This window comes from Panulirus ornatus, chromosome 8 (assembly GCF_036320965.1).
Source record: "Panulirus ornatus isolate Po-2019 chromosome 8, ASM3632096v1, whole genome shotgun sequence".
Lineage (NCBI taxonomy): Eukaryota > Metazoa > Arthropoda > Malacostraca > Decapoda > Palinuridae > Panulirus > Panulirus ornatus.
In genome coordinates, this window is record NC_092231.1 from 44,535,310 (window position 1) to 44,561,600 (window position 26,291).

Sequence of the window (26,291 nt, forward strand, 5' to 3'; positions counted from 1 at the left end):
TCATCAACACACTAAACCCAGAGTCAATTAAAATGCAGTTGTCCAATGACAAACCAGGACATTCTGTCAATATATCTGAAGGCCTGACACCACTATCTAGAAGATCTGCCGAGTGAGGTAGTCCTGCTTACAACGAATATGATGTTGCCAGTTTATAAAATTGGTTACAAGACAGCCAGTTGCTTGTCCTGAACAAACAAATGAAACCAAGTAAAAGGCACATCTATACATACACATGAATAGAATTGAAATGTATATCTAAGCAGAAGGAATATAAGGAAATTTCAAGAAGGATTTTGTTTCATTTATAGGGATAATTTCCAGTACAAATGTACAAACACTGATCTCTGGTTCCACTTCAAAAAACAATAAAAACTTCACAAACTCTTCTGAAAGACCATAAAAGAAGTAAACTTTAGATATTTTGTTCTAAATTTGCATATATCAAAGGATGAAACATTGACTCATAAATCTAACCAAACTTTTTCTAATGACCTAGTAGATAAAAAGGAAGGTAAAATACTCCTAAAAAATACTTCCAGGGAAACAGACCATCAATGAATCTCAAAAATAATTTCTCTCATGTCAAGGCTGCTTTGCACCTCACTAAAAGTATGGCATTTTCTCATGAAAGCACCATCATGAAAAATTGCAAAATACAATTAGTTGCAATGTACATTCCTTGTTCAATGTTCTGACTTAATGTGCATGTTATCAGTGTTTTTGAAGTTCTTTCAGTTAAGCAACAAGAAGTGTCCAAGTTATGTGCAAAAGTTTCTGTACCAAGGCAAAAACTATGATACATGTAAAAAGTGTAAAGTGATAAAAACTGAATCCTCCTTGAATAAATTTGCATGAAATGAAATACCTCTTCAAGCAGTTTTAATAAGTATGGCTTCATCATGGTAGAAAAAATGGAAGCTGCTACAGTTATGTGATACTGCTGTGATGTTACATGATATTCAACCAAATTACAAGCAGGCATACTTCACTACTGCATGGTCTTTCTTTCATTCTTTTCCTTACCAGCTCCTGTTGCTAGAGGGACTGGACCATAGGGAGAAAGCATTCTTACTGTTCTATCCTCACTTCATTCACTTGGATTTAAAACACAAATACACAGAAGTTATCAATATACAGCCTCATCATGGAGCAATGGGCCTTCTGCTGTCTGTCTTTCCTATGTAGTACCATGTACTATGCTATCTTTTCAACCTTAAATCCTTATAGAATTCAAACATAAAGCACGAGTCTCCTTTTACCTATCATGCACATCTAAATGGTGAGAGCACACTGCACCCTCAAATGTCAATTGACCTTGAACAGATGGGAAGGTTCAGGACAAACCATGAGACTGACTAAGCCATCGACATACCTCCTGTTGCTTTATGTGCCCGTCCATGGTAACCAATTAACAAACTGGACTATCAAATTAAGCTTGTAAATCAACTCCTCTAATATGAGCCTAAACCAGAGAAAAAATGCTCAGTACTTAATAATCCCTGAACTGCTGACTGAACAACTGCAGAGATAGAGTCTGTAACTCATTTTGTTTATGGGTGGTTAACCCCCTTCAGAAAAGAACCAGCTTTCAAATGCCTCATTCAATGCATAACTATCTAATTCAGAAATACTTTCTCAAGTTGAAGAAGAGAAATGACATTAAAGGACCAGACGGTATCTATGAGTTCCTCAACAGCCATTCCTCAGTCAAGAATGACAGTAGCTCTGCAGCCCACAGCTCTCTCTCTCTCTGCCTTGAAACTACCCCTTTATCCTCATATCTAATCTCCTCTGGGAAGCTATCTTTGTTAATCAAAGAAAGGACCTACTACTTTTGACAACATCCAAGTCTCATTATCAAACATGAACATATGAAGCATTAACCTGCTTAGAAAATTCAATCCATGGACTATGAGTACATGATAATTCTACATATTAAGAATCAGAATTTATGTTACTATCTGACTTCTGCTGCTAATCATCAAGCTGCAATTATCAAAACTAATACCCTACATCTTAATCAGTAAAAATTTGGGGATTAACATGCATGGCTTCATAAATTCTCCTTTAAAATATTAACATTCCAAACAATTACATGGACCAACATCCATGTACATATAACAAAAACAAGGTGTAACACCATTAGGAATAAATGAAGATACTACAGAAGCCCACTTCATTTTGATAAAAAGGGAATCCTTCATCACTTAATGTGATTCAACTGTGAAGTTGGCTCATCTTGGTGTTAGCTGGTGTGAACATTGTGTAGTAATGATTTACTGACAATGCCTAATTCATCAGGGGTTATGACTGACTAGCCATAGGTAAATAGCTGCTTGTGACTTTGCTGAGGAAGTCTGACTTTAGTTAATGATCTAGATGCTCTGACTGGGCAGAACTGCCTTGCATGTGTCCCTCAGGCTCCACTCATGCAGAAATCATTGTTTACATGTACTATCCTTAAACATCTAAATCATTTGATAATATCTGAAACCTAGTAACTGTAATCTTAAAAGTAAGATGGAAAACACCAATGTTATCAATATACAATACAAAAATACTCCATGTGGTAGATACTTCATCAAGTTTTTTCTTATCAGAAATGAATCACTGTTTAAATTTGTTTACGCCACTTTATGAAGAAGAATGGTATTCTAATGAATGTTTACACGGTACAGAAGTATACTACCAAAATTAAGTTTTTATGCGATAGTCTAGGTCAAATCTGTAAGAGGTCAAGACCAGAATGCTTATCAAAAACTTTAATGGAAATATCAGAGATTTCATTAACCATGATATAATAAAATGGCTATCTCCTTGTATCACAACACCAGAAGGCCACAGTTTATAAGAAGTATTATGGTTTGCTTAGAATTCAAAGTACATAAACAATACTTATCTATGTAAACTCTATCTATCTGCTAGCACAACAGCAATTATGATTACAATACTGGACTATTACATACAACCACATAGAATGTGTGTATTGTCATACCAAAATTTTGCCTTTCATTAAACAAGTTACAAGGGCTATAAGTTGCCATAAAAATGGTTCAGTTAATCATATCCTTCCCTACAAACAGTGGGAACATTCTAAAAGATCACTGTGGTTGTGGCCTACTTGGAGCAAACCATGTACATAATGTTTTTAATCAGCATCAGACTCCTATTTAATGACAGGTGTCCTGAGCTTATTAAGATGGCTGACTTTTACAGTCTTAAAGACACATACTCTACACCAAAGCACAAGTAGAATAGAAATAAAGTACATTCTGAACTATCATGCAGAGGAAAGCTGAAGTTTTATTAGTGTGCCAGGTAGTGTTATAGTCATATTTCAAATGTTCAAATGTTCAAGAATACATTAACATACTTAACTCATACAACTAATTTTTTTCAATGGACACCATCAAGCAAGAATTAGAATTTTATAGGTTTCTTAAGAAAATCTTGCGCATTTTCTGAAACAGAATAATATCCATATTCATACAAGTGCATATAACTATTACACATCTAAAGGGAAAGAGGGGAAAAAACATCATCCACAAAGATAAAAGCAAAGTTCTCAATATCAACTTGCTACAGCATTCAAATCTTATTTGTGGTCACCAATACTGCAGATCATAAATAATCAAGATAATAACACATAATTTCATGCAATATTTTTCATAAAACATCACAGCCACTTGCCTTTTGGCTGATATACGTTTATACAAATACAGTGTAATGAATAACTAACCTTATATCTAGGGATATTTAGATTTATCTTATTCACTTTCATATCATACATAAGGTATAAAGACAACTAACATCACACATAAGAAATTGCAGAATGAGTGCACTAAAAATCTATTCCAAACACTTATACACTTCGCTGCAAAACCTGTTTGAGGCACTTAACACCTTCAGAAGACATGAAAATACAGGAACTAGTATGGCTCTTGTTAATCAAAAGAATGAGACAGAAAACAATTGATGACAAGAATGTGTGTTATTGACCGACATTCTTAAACACAGGTTTTGTAAGATGAGGTCATATACCAAGTAAATATAGTAAAAAGTGTTAATGAGGTCTGGAGGACCAAACATCATATGGAAGAACATTATATAATTTTGATGTAAATTTGTCAATGACATTAATTAATATTACACTGCACATTTCTACAAACCACCCAGCATAGGTTGAATGTAAAAAGGTGAAAAATAAAACGAAACCAAATACTGGATAAAACAAGCTAGTTTACAGGATTGTGATAAGAAATAACATGAGCTGTGTAATTCAACTGTATCTAAAGAACAATATGTGACCTTTGCTTTCATGTAAGAAGCAGCTGATTGGATGCAAATAAAGTGAGGAGACTTAAGTGTAAATACAAATAAACAAACAGAATTCTTTTGAATTACAGGTGAATGACACAAAACAAAAAATAGAATGCCAAAAGATAAGAAATTTTCAAAAATAAACATAAAAATATGTTAAGTTTCGAATAAAGGCTTACAAAATGACCAACTCACATTTTCTACTCCCAGTCAACCATATTTTGAACAATGGATATTTTCAACACAAAAGATAATATAAGCCATTGAACTGACTAAGCTTTATCTGGTAAACCTCAACCTTACTGGAGGTGCAATAAACCTTTAAGTCACATTTACCCTCATAAACAATTCTTAATAGGATTCCCAGCTAGCTGTAAACATTTTCATTAAAATGTCAAAAAAAGGCAACTTTTCAGCCAATACAGTAACGACCAATATCTCCCATTCCCTAAGATCTTGAAAACGAGATGGGTTAAGAAATTTTTTACTTTCAAGTAAGTGAGTGAAGGGTTCTTCCTATATCATGCTGAGTATCATCTACTAACCCTACCTGGCATTCAGAACTATGAAGAGGTCTTTGGTTGATTACAGTGGTGTCCCTGAATGCAAGACAGAACACCTTTAATCAGATACATTGGATATTAGACATACAATGCACACTTATTTCCCTATATCTGGTGTGACCATCTGACCATGTCTTATTAGCAATAATAAGGCTTTGTAATGCACTGTTCTCATGGACTAAAGTCAATTTTAAAAAGTAAAAAGTAAATGGAATATAACTTTTCAGATGAGTGTAATGGCAGAAACCTACATATTTCTTGTAAAGTTTTTACATGCTAAGTTTATCAATAATGGTGATTCACAAAGAAGCAGGTATCGTAATTGAATTATTGCTATTAACATTATTATTATTTATTTTTCATATTTGATCGCCATTTCCAACATTAGCAAAGGAGCTCTAGGAACAGATGAAGAAAGGCCAAATCTTCTCACATCCATTCTCTAGCAGTCATGTGCACTAAAAACACAGCTCCCTATCCACATCCAGGCCCCACAGACCTTTCCAGTTTACTTCAGATACCTCACATGCCCTGGCTCAGTACACTGACAGTGTACCACATAATTCCAATTCACTCCATCCTTTACATGCCTTTCACCCCAGCATGTTCAGACCCCAATTGCTCAAAATCTTGTTCATGCCATTCTTTCACTTCCAGTTTGGTTTACCTGTTCTCCTTGTTCAAGTTATAATTCTAGTTGGAATGTGAGTTTGAATGGAGAAAAATTGGAAGAAGTGTTGTTTTAAATATCTGGGAGTGAACTTAGCAGCAAATGGAACCATGGAAGTGGAAGTGAGTCATAGGATGGGGGAGGGGGGCGAAGGTTCTGGGAGCGATGAATAATGTAGGAAAAAAGAGAACATTATCTCAGAGAGCAAAAATGGGAATGTTTGAGGGAATAGCAGTTCCAAAAATATCAAATGGTTGTGAGGCATGGGCTATAGATAATGGTGTACAGAGGTGGGTGAATGTGTTGGAAATGAAATGTTTGAAGACAATATGTAGTGTGAGGTGGTTTGATCAGGTAAGTAATGAAAGGGTAAGAGAGATGTGTAGTAATAAAAAGAATGTGGATGAGAGAGCAGAAAGGGTGTTGAAATGGTTTGGACATATGGAGACAATGAGTGAGGAAAGGTTGACAAAGAGGGTATATGTGTCAGAGGTGGAGGGATTAAGAAGTGGGTGACTCAATTGGAAGTATATGGATGGAGTGAAAAAGATTTTGAGCAATCAGGACCTGAACATGCAGAAAGGTGAGAGCCATGCAAGGAACAGAGTGAATTGGAATGGTGTGGTATATCAGGGGTCAACATGCTGTCAATGGACTGAACCAGGGCATGTAAAACATCTGGGGTAATCATGGAAAGGTCTGTGGGGCCTGAATGTGGATTGGGAGTTCTGGTTTTGGTGCATTACACATAACAGCTAGAGACTGAGTGTGAACGAATATGGCCTTTTTTTTTTGTCTGTTTTCCTGGCGCCACCTCAGTGACTCAAGGGGTGGCAATGCTGCTCCCTGTGGGGTGGGGTGACACCAGGAATGGATGAAGGCAAGTGAGTATGAATATGTACATGTGTATAAATGTATATGGCTGTGAATGTGTACCTATATATGTGTGTATATGAGTGGATGGTTCTTTCTTCATTGTTTCCTGGCACTACCTCGCTGACACAGGAAACGGCGATCAAGTATAATCATAATAAAAAACAATTATCATTATTACCTTTATCATTACTATCATCATTATCATCATCATCATCATTATGCAATCCCAGGCCTCCTTTACGCAGTTCCAGCAGCTTCAAGGATGCACTCCATGTGGGAACAGGTTAAGACTGGTTCCTTAGGGGCAGGAAAGTCCTTGATGATCCTGCACTTTTTTCATCCAATGACAATGATACAGCCTTCTCATTTGCTGTCAACATTTGCAGGTGAAGTCCAGGAACTTCCATCATACAGAAGTTAAAAAAATATAAAAAGAGTGCAATTTGCTTCATCTATTCTCAGTCAAAGAATAAAAAACTTCACCTTTCCTAGCTAATCTTACATGAAAAAAAAAAAGGTCATCAATTCCACCATCAGATATAACTGAGTCTCAAACACAAAATATTTCCTTTTGTAAATCTGATTAACGTCACATTATAAGATAATGCATGGGAAGGCAAAAATTAGCAAAGTCTGAAACAGTGTAGTAAATTAATTGGAGGGTGGTGTATCTAAGGTGAACTCAAACCAAACCTACTGTGACATCAAAATCATCCTCTCCAAAAAGTCTGGTGAACACAACTACAAATGGAACAGTCAACACATAACTTTGAGTGACTCTCCTTAAGCCACTCTCTCAGGAACTTGTACAAGTCTTCAAGATTACCAATGAGTTTTTTCAAATACAACCCCATCTATCAAGAGAAGCAAAATATTATTCTGAATGCCATTTAGATGAAAACTCTTCATCTGAGTGATTTAATGTTTTACATCACAAATTTCTGTTGCATATCTAACCAGGATGCCTTACATTTCTTTCCAGAAGATGCATTCTTAATTGTACTGTACAAGGAGTTTTACAATTGTGAAGCATAATGTAATTTGGGATGAAGCCAAACATTGAGAAGCCATTGTAAAAGTCACTAAATTGCTTGTTATTGTGGATTCATAAGAGGTACATAAGAGTTCACAAGGAAAATTTTGTTTATACAGGTTGATACCAAAAAGGAAGGGTATGAAATGTGAGGGTAGGTGATGGTTCTTTCATCAAATATCCAGAAACACTGTCATTGATTGGCTTTTGTGCCAAAACAATCTTTCTTTATAAATCATCATGAAATGCTTAACAGTGATGCAGAAATTTGAAATTATCTAATACATACAGAAATAGATAAAAAAAAAGTACAGAGAGAGTTACATTTACAGATAAAACCAATCACATCTATATGAGTGACCTAGGGCATTTCTAATCAAAGCATTTTACTGTGGTTACCAGATAACTACCTTCACTTAATGTTATGACATTTAATGGCAAACAAGAGCATAGAAGGTATGCAAATGGGAAAGTAGTAGTAATTATATCAAGCTAAATTCATGTGTTGCAAGAATGACATACAACTGAAAATTTTACCATCTGTAGTAATATGAAAATGAATTCCACTATTTTTTTCAAGAAAGACGTTTACTAGTAAATCATGCAGAGCTTTGTGAAAATCAGTATATACACAGTAACGCAAAGGTAAATCATCATACACTTTTGGTTTGGCTTACAAAAGACTGAAGTGTAACAAGAATAAAAATGAAAACTGGTAATCTGAAATTCCAACCAGAATATTCATTTGTCCTTCACATGTGGAGCTGCTACATTGTAACTTTCAATGAAATAAAATTTAACAAAAATATATGTAATAAACATCGGAAACAAAGGCTTGATAAATACTGAACAAATCAGGATCAAAGACATGTATCAGCAAAACCCATAATCTGGGGAAGAGCATCAATGCCAAATATCAAACCAAAATTATACCTTACAGGAAAGCTGTGAAAAATTATAGAGAAAAAAAAATGTAATACAGTATCATATATCAAATGATAAACAAAATAAAGGCTGTCACTTAAGTAAAGCCATTATTTTTCAGAGTATTCAACTTGGGGTAATTTATCTACACAGTAGGTCAATATCTTTCAAGTTGTACATAGTAAACAAATATACTACACAACATTTGGCTTCTGTAATAACATCTAATTAAATCTTTAATTAGATTTACATTTCTGAAATGAATACCAATAAGTATTAATCAAAAAACTACAAATCATTACAATTTCAAACCATGATTAAAATGTGAGTATCAATTCTTATAATTATAACTAATTCTACTGAAAAGTATGAACATTTCATGTAGAGAGCTGCAAGAAGACTTCATGGGAAGAAACAATTCAGGTTCATGCACATTCCCCCTAAGTGTAGCCCAGTTACCTGTTGACTGGAGATCATGTTCCTGCTAACGAACAAAATATGTCCCATTTCTTAATCCACTAGCATCTCCATAAGTGAGAAATTAGTTTACTCATTGCCAGAGCTGAAAGATACCATCCATTCACATCTTCTGTCCTGGATCACAAATCATCAGAGCATGACAAACTAATAATCACACTGTCAGTATTTGGGAAAGTAAATGTGACAATAGCATAAAGATAACAAGGTGAACATAATGAACATTTACATAAAAACAATGCATTAATGTGACTTTGAATATGCTATCACACAGAGTCTTTGCTTCTATGAAGTGACCTGCAAATACAGTACTTAATGAGTTTAGACTGTAAAAAATATGCATAAAAAACATGTAGCTTTCCATGGTTAGTAAGACAAATTTACACATGCAGTTATGTCAAACGAAACTCTGTAAGTACCTGTTACAACTTCCTTGAAGGGGGTTAAAAGACCATCATACTCTCCAAAATGTGAAATCAATCCCTTTGCCCATCATAATACATTAGGCTGGCACATACTTGCACTCACAAAAACAATCTACCCTGTCCTACCGGTGTGGAGGTGAGGTAATATCAAGTGATCATCCACTTCCATTCGTACACTGGCCGCTGGTGTTTATGCCTTAGATCTGTTGATGTGAAGAGTTAAGAAATGGTTTTTCCAAAAAGAAAGAAAGGAGGGAAGAGAACAGAAAATAACTGCTTGCTTATAGCATTCTGCCAACATTAATTAAATGATTTTTTTGTGGGGAGGGAAGATAGAAAATAACTGTTGGCTTATAGCATTCTGCCAACATTAAATGATTTTTCATCCTTCAACACTGTTTCTCACATACAAGCAGACCCTTATCAACAAATGCAAGAAAGCCCAAATGAGGGGAAGAAGCCTTAAAGAAAACTAAAACCAAAGACCCTAACATTTATGACAAAGACCAATCCTGGACCATCATCTTCTGATGGCAACATTCCCTGAGCCACATAAGGACAGTCAACCATAGACATACAGAGAAGTTTGTTGGTTGCCATAGATCCCTCTTGCTAATCTTAACCAATAAGTAATTCCTTATGAAAGCCATGGAAGAGGCCACTGTCTTTACATTATGGAATCTTGCAAAAAGCTTTACATGCATTTTGCCTATAAAGACTTAAAAAAGCCTGGAAGAACAAACAAATGTTCTAAGTAATATATTCTGTAAGACCAAGGATATCTTAAAAGCTTGACTGGACAAAAAGGATGATGTTCCAAAGAAATTTTCTAGGTGTGTACTGAATAACTTTATTCCTAAATATAAGCATCTCAATTTTAGTGAGAACTTTGAGTCTACATTAATCTTCACCCAAAAGAGATTATTTTCAAACTTCAGGAGATTCTAATGTTTCAAACAATTCACAAAATTCACTAACTCTTCCTGATAATAACAGGAAGAATTTTATAATGTTAAAAGACAGCAAAAGATCTAGAACATCCAAAGGCTCCCACTTAGGCTGAAATGTGGAATCTAAAGATTCTATAAGAAAAAAAAATCATCTCAGTATTCTACCTCACTATAATGTGGATGTTGTTCCTTTTCTCTTGAGCATAAACTTTTGAAACCTGAAAGTCTACTCCACACTGGTATTAGAGGCATTAATGTAAAATCACTGCCAAAGACTAGTAGGTAGACAGAAAATGACCAGGAAGGTATATTACAAGTACTACCCACCTGGGTATCAGAGGGGTTAGCGACATCTGCTTAGGGAGCCAACACTTTAGTGGTTGTCAAGTTGCACTCCTATGATCCAGGTAGGCGTCTTTTCTTTCTGCCTCAATAACATGAGCACTACTGGCACTCTGTCTACAAACACAGTCTCTCCTTGTCATTGTAACACCTGACAACACTTAACTTACAAATCATAGTTTCTCATTGTCATTGTAACACCTGACAACACTTAACTTACAAATCGTAACTCTACATTTTCCTATGGTGAGCACTATCTGCTAGCCCTGCCTTTTGGCAAAAAGGTAGGAACAGTAGATAAAGTAGTAGGTAGGAACATCTAGACAGGATCATTAGGTAAAAGTAGTAAGGAAGAGCATTAGACAGTAGTAGTCATCAGGAACAATAGGAGCCTCTGCAAACACTGAGCTAGACTTATCTACCAGTGGCCTGTTAAGGGTGAGGCACTAAAGGATAAGAAGCAGCACTAGAGTTCTTTAGTTATGGAAACTCTGTTGCCATGGCAACCCCTTTGAGGAAGTCCCAATTGGAACAGGCATCAGAGATATAGATAGAATAGTAAGCAGAGTCTCAACAGTATTTGTGAATTTCCCATTTAATTACAGTCACGATTACCTCAAGATGGCAGCACTCTGGATGAGGGTGGGCATTTCAAAGGCCACAAGTAAATGACTGTGCAGTAAAAGAAAATTTTTTGGATGTCATGGAAAAATTGGGATTTTCATCATAAACTTCTCTCAATACTCCTCTTATTACCATACCTCTGTCTTTCTTTTTCATTTCTTACTCAATCAACCACCTCACACCATATACTGTCTTCAAACATTTAATTTCCAACATATTCACCCTCTTCCATACATTCTCATCTTGAACCCACACCTCATATCCATACAATACTGTCAGTACTACAATACCTTCAAACATGCTCATCTCTGCCCTCCCTGGAAGTGATTTCTCTTTCCACACATTCCTCAATGCACCAAGGACCTTCACTCCCTCCCTCACCCTATGACTCACTTCAGCTACTATGGATCCAATCCCTATAAAGTCCAGTCCTAGTTATCTAAAATGCTTCACTTTTTCCAAGTTTTCTCCCTTCATACTCACACCTAAACTAACTAGTCCTTGCAATGTTAAGCCTTATAAAATTACTTAGATTTACATTTACTCTCAACTTTCTCCTTTCACACATTCTCCAAAACTCTAAAATCAACCTCTGCATTTTTCATTTGAATCAGCCACCAGCAACGTGTCATCACCAACAGTGACTGACTCACCTTCCATGCACCCCCCCCTACTCCTGACAAATGGCAGACTTACCCCTTTCCTCAAGGCCCTTGCATTCACCTTCCTCATTACCCCCATTCATAAACATATCAAATTGTCATCATGACTTCAAATACCCCTGCTGCAGATCCACATTCACTTGGAACCACTCACTTTTCTTTCTACCTACTCGCACAAAGCCTTGCTGCTTTTAGTAGCTTTTTTCCCCACATATATTCATGTGTAGCGGGGTGGCGACGGGAATGAATAAGGGCTGACAGTATGAATTATGTACATGTGTAGATATGTATATGTCTGTGTGTGTATATATATGTATACATAGAGATGTATAGGTATGTATATGTGTGTGTGTGGACGTGTATGTATATACATATGTATGTGTGTGGGTTGGGCCATTCTTTCATCTGTTTCCTTGCGCTACCTCGCTAACGCAGGAGACAGCGACAAAGCATAATAAAATATAAATATTCATAAATCCTTCCACAAGGCATCTCTATCTACCCTATCATATGCTTTTTCCAGATACATACATGCTACATACAAATTCTTCTGTTCTTTTAAGTATATGTAACACAAACTAATAAAAGCAGACACCTGACCCACACATCCTCTACCAATCCTGAAACCAAATTGTTCCTTTCTAATGTCAGTACAAGAAAAAAATAAAAAACAGAATACAGTTTTCACAGTACTGTAACAACTAACCTCAGTGTTGTCTCAATGTACATTAGTTCTCAAGATACAACATAATGGAATATGACAACTATCCAACACCTATGAAGGCAAAACATATAAGTGAAAACACCACAAACCAAAATCAAGTAACAGTTAGCAGGTCCACACATCACTAGCATGTACAGAAAAACTGAATGGAAGTAAACTAGGGATTTGGTGCTACCCCACCTACACACCAAGCTGTCGTACATTTGAGTGGGTTGCTGTATGATTCATCTTGCGTACCAGTAGCTACCACATTCATGTTTCTTAATAGCTAAAGGGGTGAATTCCCATGAATACAATGCATTCCTGGGGATAAAGTCTATTTCACCCACCAAGCAAGTGCTTTCTCGGGTACTCAGAGAGCTTTATAAAAAGACAAAAGGTTCTTGCTCTATACCTCAACAGCATCAAGGGAAGCATCTATTTCCTCTTTAGGAAAAAATCCTTGATTTTTCTTTTCATTTTCTAGAGGAAATCTACTTTGATCCTGATAAGATAGTTTTCACTTGCCAGGGTAACTCATTCCAAACATGGCCAAGCAAGTCTACTCTAAGGCTGTTTAAACTTCTTTTAAGTTGTAAGAATAAATGAAAATGGTCTCCTGAAACAAAAGGTAATGATTGGAAGACTGAAAGCTAAGCTTAACCTATGGTGCAGCTATGGAGATATCTTTTCCTTCAGGCATCCACTGCCATAAATAATGTTAATTTCATGAAGGCCATAAGAGTAGACAATATGTACTCTGGGGTAATCCCTTCACTTGAGTTTCCTAGTCAAGAAAAAAAAAAACACTCTGAATAATAGACTTTTTTCACACTATGTAACAAACTGAAAGGTTTATGTAAGTTGTACAGCAAGATGAGGAAGAAAGGAAGATTTATGTACATAAGGGTACATTCAATTTTCTTTTACATAAAATATAACTGAACAATATTAGTTGAAATTCAAAGTAGCACTCTGAGGAACCAACAAGGGAAAGAATTTCTCTTTTGATCTGCAGTTGAAGCTCAGATTTATCTCTTTAGTATATGGATTTGATACATGCCAGCAAGCATGGACTATACATGGAGCATTAGATAGTAGTAGTTGGTAGAAGCATTAGATACAAAGTACTCAGCAAGAACATTAGGTAGAAGCTTCAGTAAACATTGCACAAGAGTTGCCCTCTGCCAGTGGCTTGTTAAGGGTGAGGCAATAAAGGCTAAGAAGTGGCACTGGAGTTCAATTGTTATGGTGACCCTACTGCCATGGCCACCCCTTTGATAGAATTCCAACTAGTACAGGCATCAGAGATATAGACAGACAGATAGATAGAGAGTGATAGTAAAGCTGTCAGATCCTACAAATTCTGGAGTAAATATACATGCAAAACTATTGAACAGTGTTGGTAAAGGAATTACAAACCTGTCACTTTACCATCTTAACTACTATTTCCTATTCAGCTTCCTGAGAGGGCCTTTAGTACACAAGTTGGCCATTAAGAGGAACATATTTCATAAGTACTTTAGTATCTCTAACATTATGTGTATGCTTTGAGTGACATTTCTGTCTTCTAACTGACTTTAAATGGTCCAAGCAAACTCAGGGTGGCCTTACTGAATATATGTTAAGTGGTAATTTAATTTCTTAAGTTTGATGCCAAAGGACAAGTGACTGGAAAACCATCTGCTTTCGCTCTTCCTCTTCCAAACATTTTCCTAAACAACAAAATTGTCATTAATTACGAGTTACTTTCATTAGACAAGGCAATCAAGAAAGACATGAGAAGTTTTTCATTTACAAATCTCATACAATGATCACGGTCTACTATATCTCAAAATCACGTTTTACTCATCACACTGACTTAACCAACTGCCCCATGATGCGAACGACCCTCAAATGACTGGAGTAAATTGATCAGGCAATAACTTACCTCCTTAAAGTATGAATAACCACAAAATATGTTCAATTTAATTAAATTCATTGCACACGTAATTGTCTATGCAGGAGAGATAATGGATGAATGGTGAACACTACCTTTCGATAAGCTGCATTGTTTGTCAACAGAGCAAACAAAATAGCTGAAGTTCAATGTTTCTGGCTTGGTACGCATCATTTCTGGAAAATTTGACTACACCATAAAATAATTTCCAAGATGTTCTATTTATCACACTACACTTCCATTTGGGAATCTATAATAATGATAGGTTTTATAACCACAGCAATACCATTCAACATAGTTAAAAAATTTATTGTAGTTCTAGATCAATACCTCCAATATTACACCATCCACACAGATACCATTTGAACATAAACATAGGTTAAAAATTACATCTGAAAAACCAGGTTTACTGTATATCATTCGACCTAAATGTACACAGTAGAATAAATAAGTGACTACAAATTTTACATACATTTTTCTTAAAATTTAGATCATCACAACCAAATATACCAAAAGCTTTTCATTCAAATTAACAAACATAATTAGGATTTCTTTACTAGTCCCTGTGGCTTGGACGACTGAAGGTCAGTATAATAATTTCTCAAGGGGATAGAAATCCCTTCAGTCCTGGAAAAGTACTACTATAGTATTAGTAGCAGGATATCATTAACACTGAAAACCACCCAAGACTAGCAGCCTTATTTGTCATCTGCTAAATATGACTCCAAGAAGACTGAACATGGAGATGGAAGGAATATCTACCTCTGAGTATCTACCATGAGATTTTGTTTGTGGCACGTTTAATGCACACTGCTGAAAGCATATCTGGCATATTTTGCAAAACTTTTTTTTTCTACTGTCACAAACACTGTATTGTTGTTTATAATGGGTTCATCTGGAATAGCTTGAAGACATATCATGATCTATCTCTTACAAGCTTTCCTTGCTCCTTCTTTTTACAGTTTTCATCTCAGCGGGTTAAACGTTAGGGTCTTGTGAGTTTTCCTGTTCAACTCCTAAATAAGTTCTGGCAGGTGCCTTTAGACACATTTCAAGGAATTCTTCCAAATTCAACTATTTTGCTTCTTTCAGTTTTGTAAAATGTTTAACCTCAGAATGTTCTTAATTCCTTCTGTCTGTTGCCACATATGAACTATCATTCTTCATTCTAGGTTACATTAGGATGTTTTCCTTAATTCCTTATGTCTGATGCCACACATAATTTACCATATATCTTTTTCTTCATTCTAAACAACACTGTTCAAAGTCTTTTGATCTTTCATTATAGTTCATATGTTCCATTCCCAAAGTTTTACTACAGTGCTTGTGAAATCTCTCCAGCTTCATACTATAAGCTTGCTTAGCAGGTGACCATAAAATTAAACAGCGTTCAATTTAACTACTTATTAATACAGAAAGCATTTTTGTTAACACCTTCCAATCCACTGAAGTAAAATTCTCATTGTCACACTAATAATTACCTGATTTAATAACACAATTTCATCAATGTGGTTTTCAAATTACAGCCTCTCTCTTATGATAACCCAGTATCACTGACATTTTTCAGTTTCCTTTCCTGCATAAGCCCTCATAAAATGTCACCATTATACTGTTGACCAATCTATGAATTAGCCCCTCCCCTTCACATTTTATATTGGTGACTAATCCATGTTTTAGTTGCTCACATTTTTCACTGTTGATCATTTCATGACTTAACTGCTCATATTTTTCAATGGTGACCAATCCATGACTTAGCTGCTCACATTTTTCTTTAATGAATTCTATCAAGTCTATTCTGACTATTAGTGCATCATATTGAAACCTTTTTATATTTTCTTTTCTTCTGATTATCATTTTACTTATTCTGATGTCATCTTCAAAGCATCTACATATACTGTCTGTTACCTCCTTGTCTGCATCTGCTATTATAAACAGGAATGAAGCTAATACTGTTCCTTGTGGCACCTGACAATACATCATCATCATCCACAGACTTTTGCCACTGCAATGAATTTTCTGTTTGTTAGAAACATCTAAAACCATATTGCGCATGCACTTATGTTTTCTTTTGCTAATTTTCTAACAATATCTTAAATGTTTCAGTAAAATCATGAAAACAGTATCCATACTCATTCCTTATACAAGCATTTCAAGATGTGCTTTTACAGTAAGTTAAATGAGTCTGTGTATTCCTATGTCTTGAAGCTCCATGCAGGTTTTTGTTGGTATAGTTATTGTTATTCATGTGTTCCAACATGCATTTCTTAATAATTGTTTCAAAGATTTTCACTGCATGTCAATTTGAATTTAATGGTCTACGCTGGTTTAGATGAAGCATACATCACTCTGTGTACTGAAGATACACTGGCCATTCTCAGAGGCAGAACACTTATTTGAGAGTGCTTATACTGAGATTCTGCCAAAAGACAAGCTAGTGCACAGCACTCATCACATGAAATTATAGTTATGCAACACATTATGTCAGCAACATATTTTCAAGCTATGTATGAGATGGAAAGATTGTATGTTTGTGGAATGAAATCTTATAACCTACATGTGGGCAGACAAAGAGAAAAGTCAGCAACCTAGGTTAAAGGATCTATATTTGATAGCCATTACTAACCCATCCAATACCCAATTTGGGAAAAAAGAGAGATTTATGCAGCAATCCAATGAAATAGTGTCATCTCCAGCATGACAAGGTCTGCTTGACTCGGCTACCCAGGTCAGTAAGCACAGCTCATTATCCATCTCCCCATGACATTAAACAACTGTACAAAGCATTTTACATGAACAAACCATACTGCGGTCACTACTGTCTATAACAATTACATAGTACCTATGCCTCTTACATAAAACTATTAATGCTTTAAAAGTAAAAGCATAATAAATGTGAAAATTTCGCACTGCACCTCTTACCTCATGTAAATATGTAAAACCAATTCGTATTCAAAAATGAATGCCAAAATAACAGCATCCTAGATAGTTCATGGAGAAACAATAACTGAAAATCTAAACACTAATTCAAAAGGTTGAAGTTCATCTTCCACAAAAATAAATCCATCCTTAACCTCAGTTGTGATAATGATCAAATAATAAATAATGTTGACAATAATAATCTAAAAAGGAAAAGAAAAGTATACAAATTCACAAAACATATCATACTGCATGCTTTTGTTATGGGAAACAAACAACAAGAACATTTATTCAGGAGTTGCAAACATCCATAACCAAACACACCATCACAGCCAGGTTTTCTATGACTCAAGTGAGACCCAAATTTCTCCAGAGAAATACATCAGGTCTTCATATCTTAAAAAGTTGCCATCTTTACAGCGGCTGCCTTCAAATAAAATAAGCAAGCATATAGCCAGTAAAACATACCCATGGTCAATGTCTTTGACACTCTATTTATGAGATCATGTGCTGAACCAAAACATACTTGCTCGTGAGCTTCCTGATGGACTTCCCTTACTCTAAATAAGGCAGTAATAAGTGAAAAGTTATGTTCACAACTTTATCATCCATACTATATGCTAGCAAAACTCATCTCATAAGTAAATATAAGAACCCAAGAAATCTTACAAATAACTTTCAGCCTAAATCACAGTTTCAAGACCCCTTATATACAATATCAAAAGGTTTTGATGTAGAAATCCTCATCACTAGTATTTTCACAGATAAAACTCTGTAAGTCACTGATACCGTTGCTAATAAATATTAGTTTGCAGAGGCATGTGTTTCATCACTGTTTCAACTAGCAGGCTGTGGAGACAACCACCGTGCATGCCCCAGACGTACCAGCTTTTCATTCAGGTGTACATACTGAAAAGTAAAATTTGATTTACAGATTTATGAGACTACAGCAGTCTTATCAACTGAACATTAACTATGCTATACTACAGCTTATTCCTTTGGCGATTTGATGAAAAACCATCTGCATTCCCAAAGTATCAATTTTCCACTTAAAATATACATAATAATAATTTTCTTATGAAGGCAAATTCATATAGTTTCCATATCAATCATTTATATTTCTTAAAAACATCTGATGATGGTGGTGAAAGGGGTGGAAGGAGAAAAATTAAAATAAAGCACTCATGGATTATGCCTGCAGGAAGGGATAAACTTCCTCATGTGTAACAGATTTCTTACTCCTTACTATCATATTAACGAACAAAATAGTAAGTGGCATGAAAAAATTAAATAGCCAAATTTCACAAGATGCTAAGCAGCATAGCACTACAAATTCATGATCATTAAATAAAAACTGCATGATATCATACATATCTACACATTATAATACATAACACATGCTGATGATGATGAATGAACAGTAAAGTATGCAAGAAAAAAATATAAAAACATTAAATTTAATAGGATGTTCAGCAACCTAATGTTGCCAATACATAATCATCCATAAAAAAATCATATGGTATCATTAATCATACACTTTGATATATAGCACACATTTATGTATGGCATCCTCATACCATAACCTTCATAAAGTAACTAAATAATGTGAGAACAGAGTAAAAAGAAACAAAAGATATATGAATCAGTCAGTGGCTGGCAGCCATCAGCTGACCGAATCTTTGTTTATGTTTGAAGTTTCAGATAGCACCTACTGGACCCTGGTGCCATCTCCTGATTATATGAAGGTCAGTAAACTACGTAAAACCTTCTCCTCCAAATGTTTTCTGAAAATCCTTGCGAAACCCCTATTAATGGTGATACTGCAAGTTGCCATCTCAGGATTTTCCCTGTTATTGTGATTAAGAAATAGGAAATAGACCCCAAAGGAGAGATCCCCAAAGGAATATATCCCTGTAATAGAGGGATTAAAATTTTTGCCTAACACAGCTTAGCTAACCCTAACCTGAAAGCAAAAAGGTATTTGTAATTATAATAGGCTTTAGTTGCTCACTTTCACAACAATACTGGAATCTTCTCCAATGGGACTTTGCCTAACACTGCAAAACAGTGCAGAAACCTATAGCAATGACTGCAGTAGTTAATCCATATCCAACCAGTATCACTGTAAGCTTCTCTTCAAAAAAAAACTAGCTGGATGAAAAACATGATTTAAAAATGACAATACAAGAAAATAAAATAGGCATGGTTGTGCCTGAAGACTGTTCCTTCATTCAAAGGGAATGATGCTAAGGATGTATATGGCAACTGTGGAGAAATAAGTCTATTAAGAATACCAAGAAAAATCTATGCAAGAGCGATGATTGACAGTGATGGAAAAGACTGAATGTAGGATAAATGAGGAGCAATGGGGTTTTAGGAAAGGTAGGGGAAGCATGGATCAGATTCTTACAGCAAGAATAACTGTAGAAATGTGTCCAGCATTCTAGCATAAGTTTAGAAGCTATATGCAGCTTTTATGGAACTGGAGAAAGCATACGACAGAGTTGAGTTGAATGCTTTACGGGATGTGTTAAGGATATATGGGGTGTAGCCTTATATACAGTAGAAAATGCATGTATGGATGGAGAGTTAAGCAAAAATTTCGGTATACATGTGGGTGTGAGGCAGAGCTGTATGATATCACCATGGCTTTTTAACATATATGGATGGAGTGATAAGAGAATGAAAGCAAAACTTGGGAAAGGGGTGCAAAGATGGAGTGTGGTGTGAGGTATGAAGGCAAGTGACAAGCCTGTTTGTGGATGATACTATGTGATTTACAGAGACTGATGAGAAGTTACAGAAGATTGTAAGTGTATTGAATGAGGTGTAAGCATAGGCAACTGAAAGTAAGTGCAAGTAAAATTAAAGTAGTGCTATTTGATAGGAAACAGTTAAAGGAGAGATTTTGCAAATCCCTATAAACTGAGAGGAGAAAGTGTACTAAACTGTGTTGTAGATATGGGGGAGAAAGACTGGAAGAGGTTACAGAATTTACGTATCTGGGAGCTATCTTTGCTAAGTATGGTGATATGGAAGGAGAGGTAAGGGAAACAGCAGTATTGGGTAGAATAGCCATTGGGTCCCTAACAGAATAATGAAGGGTAGAGGCATAAGTATGGAAGAAAAGAAAAGTTAAGGGACAAAATAGTCTTCCTAACCCTGACCTATGCAGCTGAAACATGGACATGAAGTAAGAGGTCAAAAATCCAGGCTGTGGAAATGAGATATGTGAGAGGAGCATGTGGCATGACTAAATGGAACACAGAAAGAAATGAGGGGTGCATGAGAGGTTTGGTAAGGCAGGGAATACAAAGGGAATGAATTGTGGAATGGTATAGCAGGTGATATGTAATACTTAGCAGTGGTTTGAGCATGTGGAAAAAATGCAAGACAAGAAGTTTACAAGGATAGTGTATGATGGTATGATTAAAGGGTTTGATGTCAGAGGAAGACCAACTGTGAAATGGGTAAATAGAATGGAAGAGTACTAGAGTGAGCGATGTGGTGCAAGAATGTGTGGAGTGGTGTATGCAAGGGTGGAATTTAAGGACTGGGATAAGTGGAAACTCTTTTGCTGTGGCCACCTCCTTGATGAGAGTTCTTGGAGGGAACAGATGACAGATATAGATAGACAGATAGAAAATCAAAGTAATAATGATGGGAATTAGTAAAAAAAATAATGCATACATTCCCTTACTACTTTGGATGCCTTACAAACCATTTTCCTAACTATATCTATATTGTTTAGATTTATAATGTCATCCAAGTTAATTAAGTCTAGAGCAATGCAAAGAATGGTATGTACAAGTGATTTGAGAGGCTATCAGTACCTCATCCATCTCAAAGAACTGGGTATGGAATTGATGACAGATATAAGAATTCCGACAAAAATGGTGGTAGTTTGATATGTGAATTCTTATTACAATTTACAATCAGCAGAAAATCAACTAAAGTCTAAAAGATTATATTTCTTAAAATCAGAAAAAGTTTATAACACTCACTTCATCTTGATCACGTCGGTAAATATTGACTAGTGGGACACCATCTTCAGTGTAAGAAACCACAGTAGCAAAGAGAATGGTGTCACTAACAAACTCCTCCATCACTGCTGTAGATGCATCATCCCAAACATCACCTACATCATGGAAAAAATTTGTGTCAATACTAGTGCACATACTGACCTTAAGATACTCAAAACAGCATGCCAAATATAATGTTACAACTTATCTGAGACAAATATAGGTACAAATCAATACTGGCTTACATGAAACTGTTCTCTTTTCAGATAATATGAATAAAAGCACCACAGGTTTTGTTGAAGTTACAGCTTCACAATTTCCTTGAGAGACATGCCATATCGTCATATCAAATGCAAAAATGAGAACTTACATAAATACCAATCATTTTACATTCTACATTTACAGTTAATCATGAAGGAAACATATATAATGAAATCTTGTGATGTCTTACATAACTGCCTACTCTATCTTACCCAAAATAAAACATTAAAAAAGTGATGAAAATTTTATTAGATTAGAATAATGGAGCATTTACTGAAGTATTAGTGCTTACAATGTCAACTTTTCACTTATTCTTTTCCACAGACCCTTATATACTTCCCTTTTATTCAAATTTATCATTTCTTAAGTGCTCTATTCAGGACTTTGGTTCTACACTCTTTGTTCTCCATTTGTAGCTCTTTACTGGCATATTCAACCTCTAATAAGCTCACTTTCTCTCCTCACCAATTTTTTGTAGGTCTTTATTCCACAACACTGTACCTCTCTTTCCAAAATCTATAAATTCAATGCTACATACTTTCATGGCAGCCTCAAATAAAGCTGTCTTAAATTGCCTTCACATCACCTCAAACTCACCTTATACTGCCTCGGATCATCTTTTACATTCTATCTATTTTCACTCCAAAATCAAACTTCACACTTTCATATTTCAACTCTTCGGCTCTTACCTTCTTTTTCACTTATGTTTCTAGTTCCATAGCATGCAAAATATAAGGCTAACTTACAGATAACTAAGATACATCATTTGACAAAACATTCTTCTAGACTGCAAATCCGGCACACTACCAATCACATTCCTTCTAACCAGAAACTAATCAGTCATGCTTGTGTCAACCCTTTATTCCCTGTGCCTGTCCCAGTGTATTTATGAATCCTTTTCGTTTGAAGTACCTCTGCACAGCAATCATGCCTACTGATGCACACAATCCAAGTGCTCTTTTGCTAATGTCATTTGTATGCTGGACACAAAACCCACTTATTACTCCTTCCTCCAATCTGTTCCTCATCCATCCAACTGAATTACCTATCACATGCTTTTTCACATGGATCTACATCCTCAATTACTCTTTCATCCTTGAATTTCCATTTCCTTCAAATGGTACTGATCATTTGGCCAGCATGTACCCAGTTTAAGCTTAATCAGGGAAACAAATATCAAAATATTAGGACATAAACATCCCTAACAATAACGAAGTGTTAATCTAACCAGGCCCAAATTGAAACGCTTACCAGAGGTCAAAAACATATTACTATGATAGCTGAAAGAGCAAAATGTTATTCTTTGCTAACCCATATGAGTAGCCAAAGGCTTTCAATCAGCTCTTGGAAAGTCAGATAGCTACTCAGGATAGATTTACCAAATCAATTTCAACAAACCCTTTCAATCCTCTAAAATACAATACATTCCATCTACCTCACTAAATTTTAAATGTCTTTCCAACTTACAAAGTCTTCACCAAACATCTCAAGGCTGATTACCACATACCTTTAGCTGGTTGTACCCCATGCAGAAAACACTGAGTTGCTTGAAAAGGCAGCGTCATGTAATCATAACGAATCTGTCTGAGCAAAGATGTGGCAACAGAGACTGTTCCTCCTACATCAAGCAATACAACTGAGGAGACATCATCCTCTGTACTTTGTAATTGACATCTCAGCCAATGTTTTTTTATTTGTGCCACACATACAATCCCATCTGTCAAGGAAACAATCCATAATTCAGCGATAGAATGTTAAAATTTAGGGAACATAATCAGTTGAAAATTCAAACCAAGCCCATCCCTCACTTTCTATGGGATCACTATATGTGATTTCACTATTCTGTAGGGAACATACTTCTAACATTGCCCCCTTTTGTGGTCAAAACTTACTACTGTGTAGGTGTGTGCAGATGAAAAAGTATTCATTACTTTATTAATTATACATAATCATTGTTCCTGCGTCAGCAAGGAAGCACCAGAAAACAGACAAAGAATGACTCATCCATTCACTTATTTTATTCATCTATTATACTTTGTCGCTGTCTCCCGCATTAGCGGGGTAGCAAAAGGAAACAGATGAAAGAATGGCCCAACCCACCCACATACACATGCATATACATACACGTCCACACACGCACATATACATACCTATACATTTCAACAGTTTTTTTTATTATACTTTGTCGCTGTCTCCTGCGTTAGCGAGGTAGCACAAGGAAACAGATGAAAGAATGGCCAAACCCACCCACATACACATGTATATGCATACACGTCCACACATGCACGTATACATACCTATACATTTCAACGTTTTTTTTTTTAAAATACTTTGTCGCTGTCTCCCGCGTTAGCGAGGTAGCACAAGAAAACAGACGAAAGAATGGCCCAACCCACCCACATACACATGTATATACATACATGTCCACACATGCACATATACATACATATACATCTCAATATATACATATATATACACACAGACATATACATATATACACATGTACATAATTCATACTGTCTGCCCTTATTCATTCCCGTCGCCACCCTGCGACACATGAAATGACAACCCCCTCCCCCCGCATGTGCGTGAGGTAGCACTAGGAAAAGACAACAAAGGCCACATTTGTTCACATTCAGTCTCTAGCTGTCATGTATAATGCACCGAGACCACAGCTCCCTTTCCACATCCAGGCCCCACAAAACTTCCCATGGTTTACCCCAGACACTTCACATGCCCTGGTTCAATCCATTAACCACACGTCAACCCTGGTATACCACATTATTCCAGTTCACTCTATTCCTTGCATGCCTTTCACCCTCCTGCATGTTAAGGCCCCGATCACTCAAAATCTTTTTCACTCCATCTTTCCACCTCCAATTTGGTCTCCCACTTCTCCTCGTTCCCTCCACCTCTGACACATATATCCTCTTGGTCAATCTTTTCTCACTCATTCTCTCCATGTGACCAAACCATTTCAAAACACCCTCTTCTGCTCTCTCAACCACACTCTTTTTATTACCACACATCTCTCTTACCCTATTATTATTTACTAGATCAAACCAACTCACACCACATATTGTCCTCAAACATCTTATTTCCAGCACATCCACCCTCCTCCGCACAACTCTATCTATAGCCCACGCCTCGCAACCATATAACAATGGTGGAACCACTATTTCTTCAAACATACCCATTTTTGCTTTCCAAGATAACGTTCTCGGCTCCCATACATTTTTCAATGCTACCAAACCTTTCACCCCCTCCCCCACCCTATGATTCACTTCCGCTTCCATGGTTCCATCCACTGCCAAATCCACTCCCAGAAATCTAAAACACTTCACCTCCTCCAGTTCTTCTCCATTCAAACTTACTGGGAGCTCCCAATTGACTTGTCCCTCAACCCTACGGTACCTAATAACCTTGCTCTTATTCACATTTACTCTCAGGTTTCTTCTTTCATACACTTTACCAAACTCAGTCACCAGCTTCTGCAGTTTCTCATCCAAATCAACCACTAGCGCTGTATCATCAGCGAACAACAACTGACTCACTTCCCAAGCTCTCTCATCCACAATAGACTGCATACTTGCCCCTCTTTCCAAAACTCTTGCACTCACCTCCCTAACAACCCCATCCATAAGCAAATTAAACAACCATGGAGACATCATGCACCCCTGCCGCAAACCAACGTTCACTGAGAACCAATCACTTTCCTCTCTTCCTACTCGTACACATGCCTTACATCCTCGATAAAAACTTTTCACTGCTTCTAACAACTTGCCTCTCACACCATACATTATTAATACCTTCCAAAGAGCACCTCTATCAACTCTATCATATGCCTTCTCCAGATCCATACATGCTACATACAAATCTATCTGCTTTTCTAAGTATTTCTCACATATATTCTTCAAAAGCAAACACCTGATCCACACATCCTCTACCACTTCTGAAACCACACTGCTCTTCCCCAATCTGATGCTCTGTACTTGCCTTCACCCTCTCAATCAATACCCTCCCATATAATTTCCCAGGAATACTCAACAAACTTATACCTCTGTAATTTAAGCACTCACTTTTATCCCCTTTGCCTTTGTACAATGGCACTATGCAAGCATTCTGCCAATCCTAAGGCACCTCACCATGAGTCATACATACATTAAATAACCTTACCAACCAGTCAACAGTACAGTCACTCCCTTTTTTAATAAATTCCACTGCAATACCATCCAAACCCGCTGCCTTGCCAGCTTTCATCTTCCGCAAAGCTTTTACTACCTCTTCTCTGTTTACCAAATCAATCTCCCTAGCCCTCTCACTTTGCACACCACCTCGACCAAAACACCTTATATCATCCACCCTATCATCAAACACATTCAACAAACCTTCAAAATTCTCACTCCATCTTCTCACACCACCACTACTTGTTATTACCTCCCCATTAGCCCCCTTCACTTAAATTCTCCCTAAAATTTAATGATACTCTCTCACCCCAACTCTCATTTGCCCTCTTTCTCACCTCTTGCACCCTTCTCTTGACCTCCTGCCTCTTTCTTTTATACATCTGCCCTTAAGATT

At 36.3% G+C, this 26,291-nt stretch overlaps 1 protein-coding gene across 2 annotated transcripts in view; it reads right to left on the bottom strand.

Annotated features, from left to right (window-relative positions):
* Positions 1-14,804: 14,804 nt before the first annotated feature.
* The window catches only part of LOC139749923 (uncharacterized), a 41,079-nt gene continuing 29,592 nt past the window's right edge, over positions 14,805-26,291 (bottom strand). For both annotated transcript variants that reach the window (XM_071664340.1, XM_071664339.1), the window contains exons 7-9: positions 23,218-23,427; positions 21,432-21,565; positions 14,805-18,336 (exon numbers count right to left, since the gene is read on the bottom strand). In XM_071664340.1, coding sequence (XP_071520441.1) covers positions 18,265-18,336; positions 21,432-21,565; positions 23,218-23,427 — 416 coding nt within the window. In that variant the 3' untranslated portion in view covers positions 14,805-18,264. The remainder of the gene's footprint in view (positions 18,337-21,431; positions 21,566-23,217; positions 23,428-26,291) is intronic.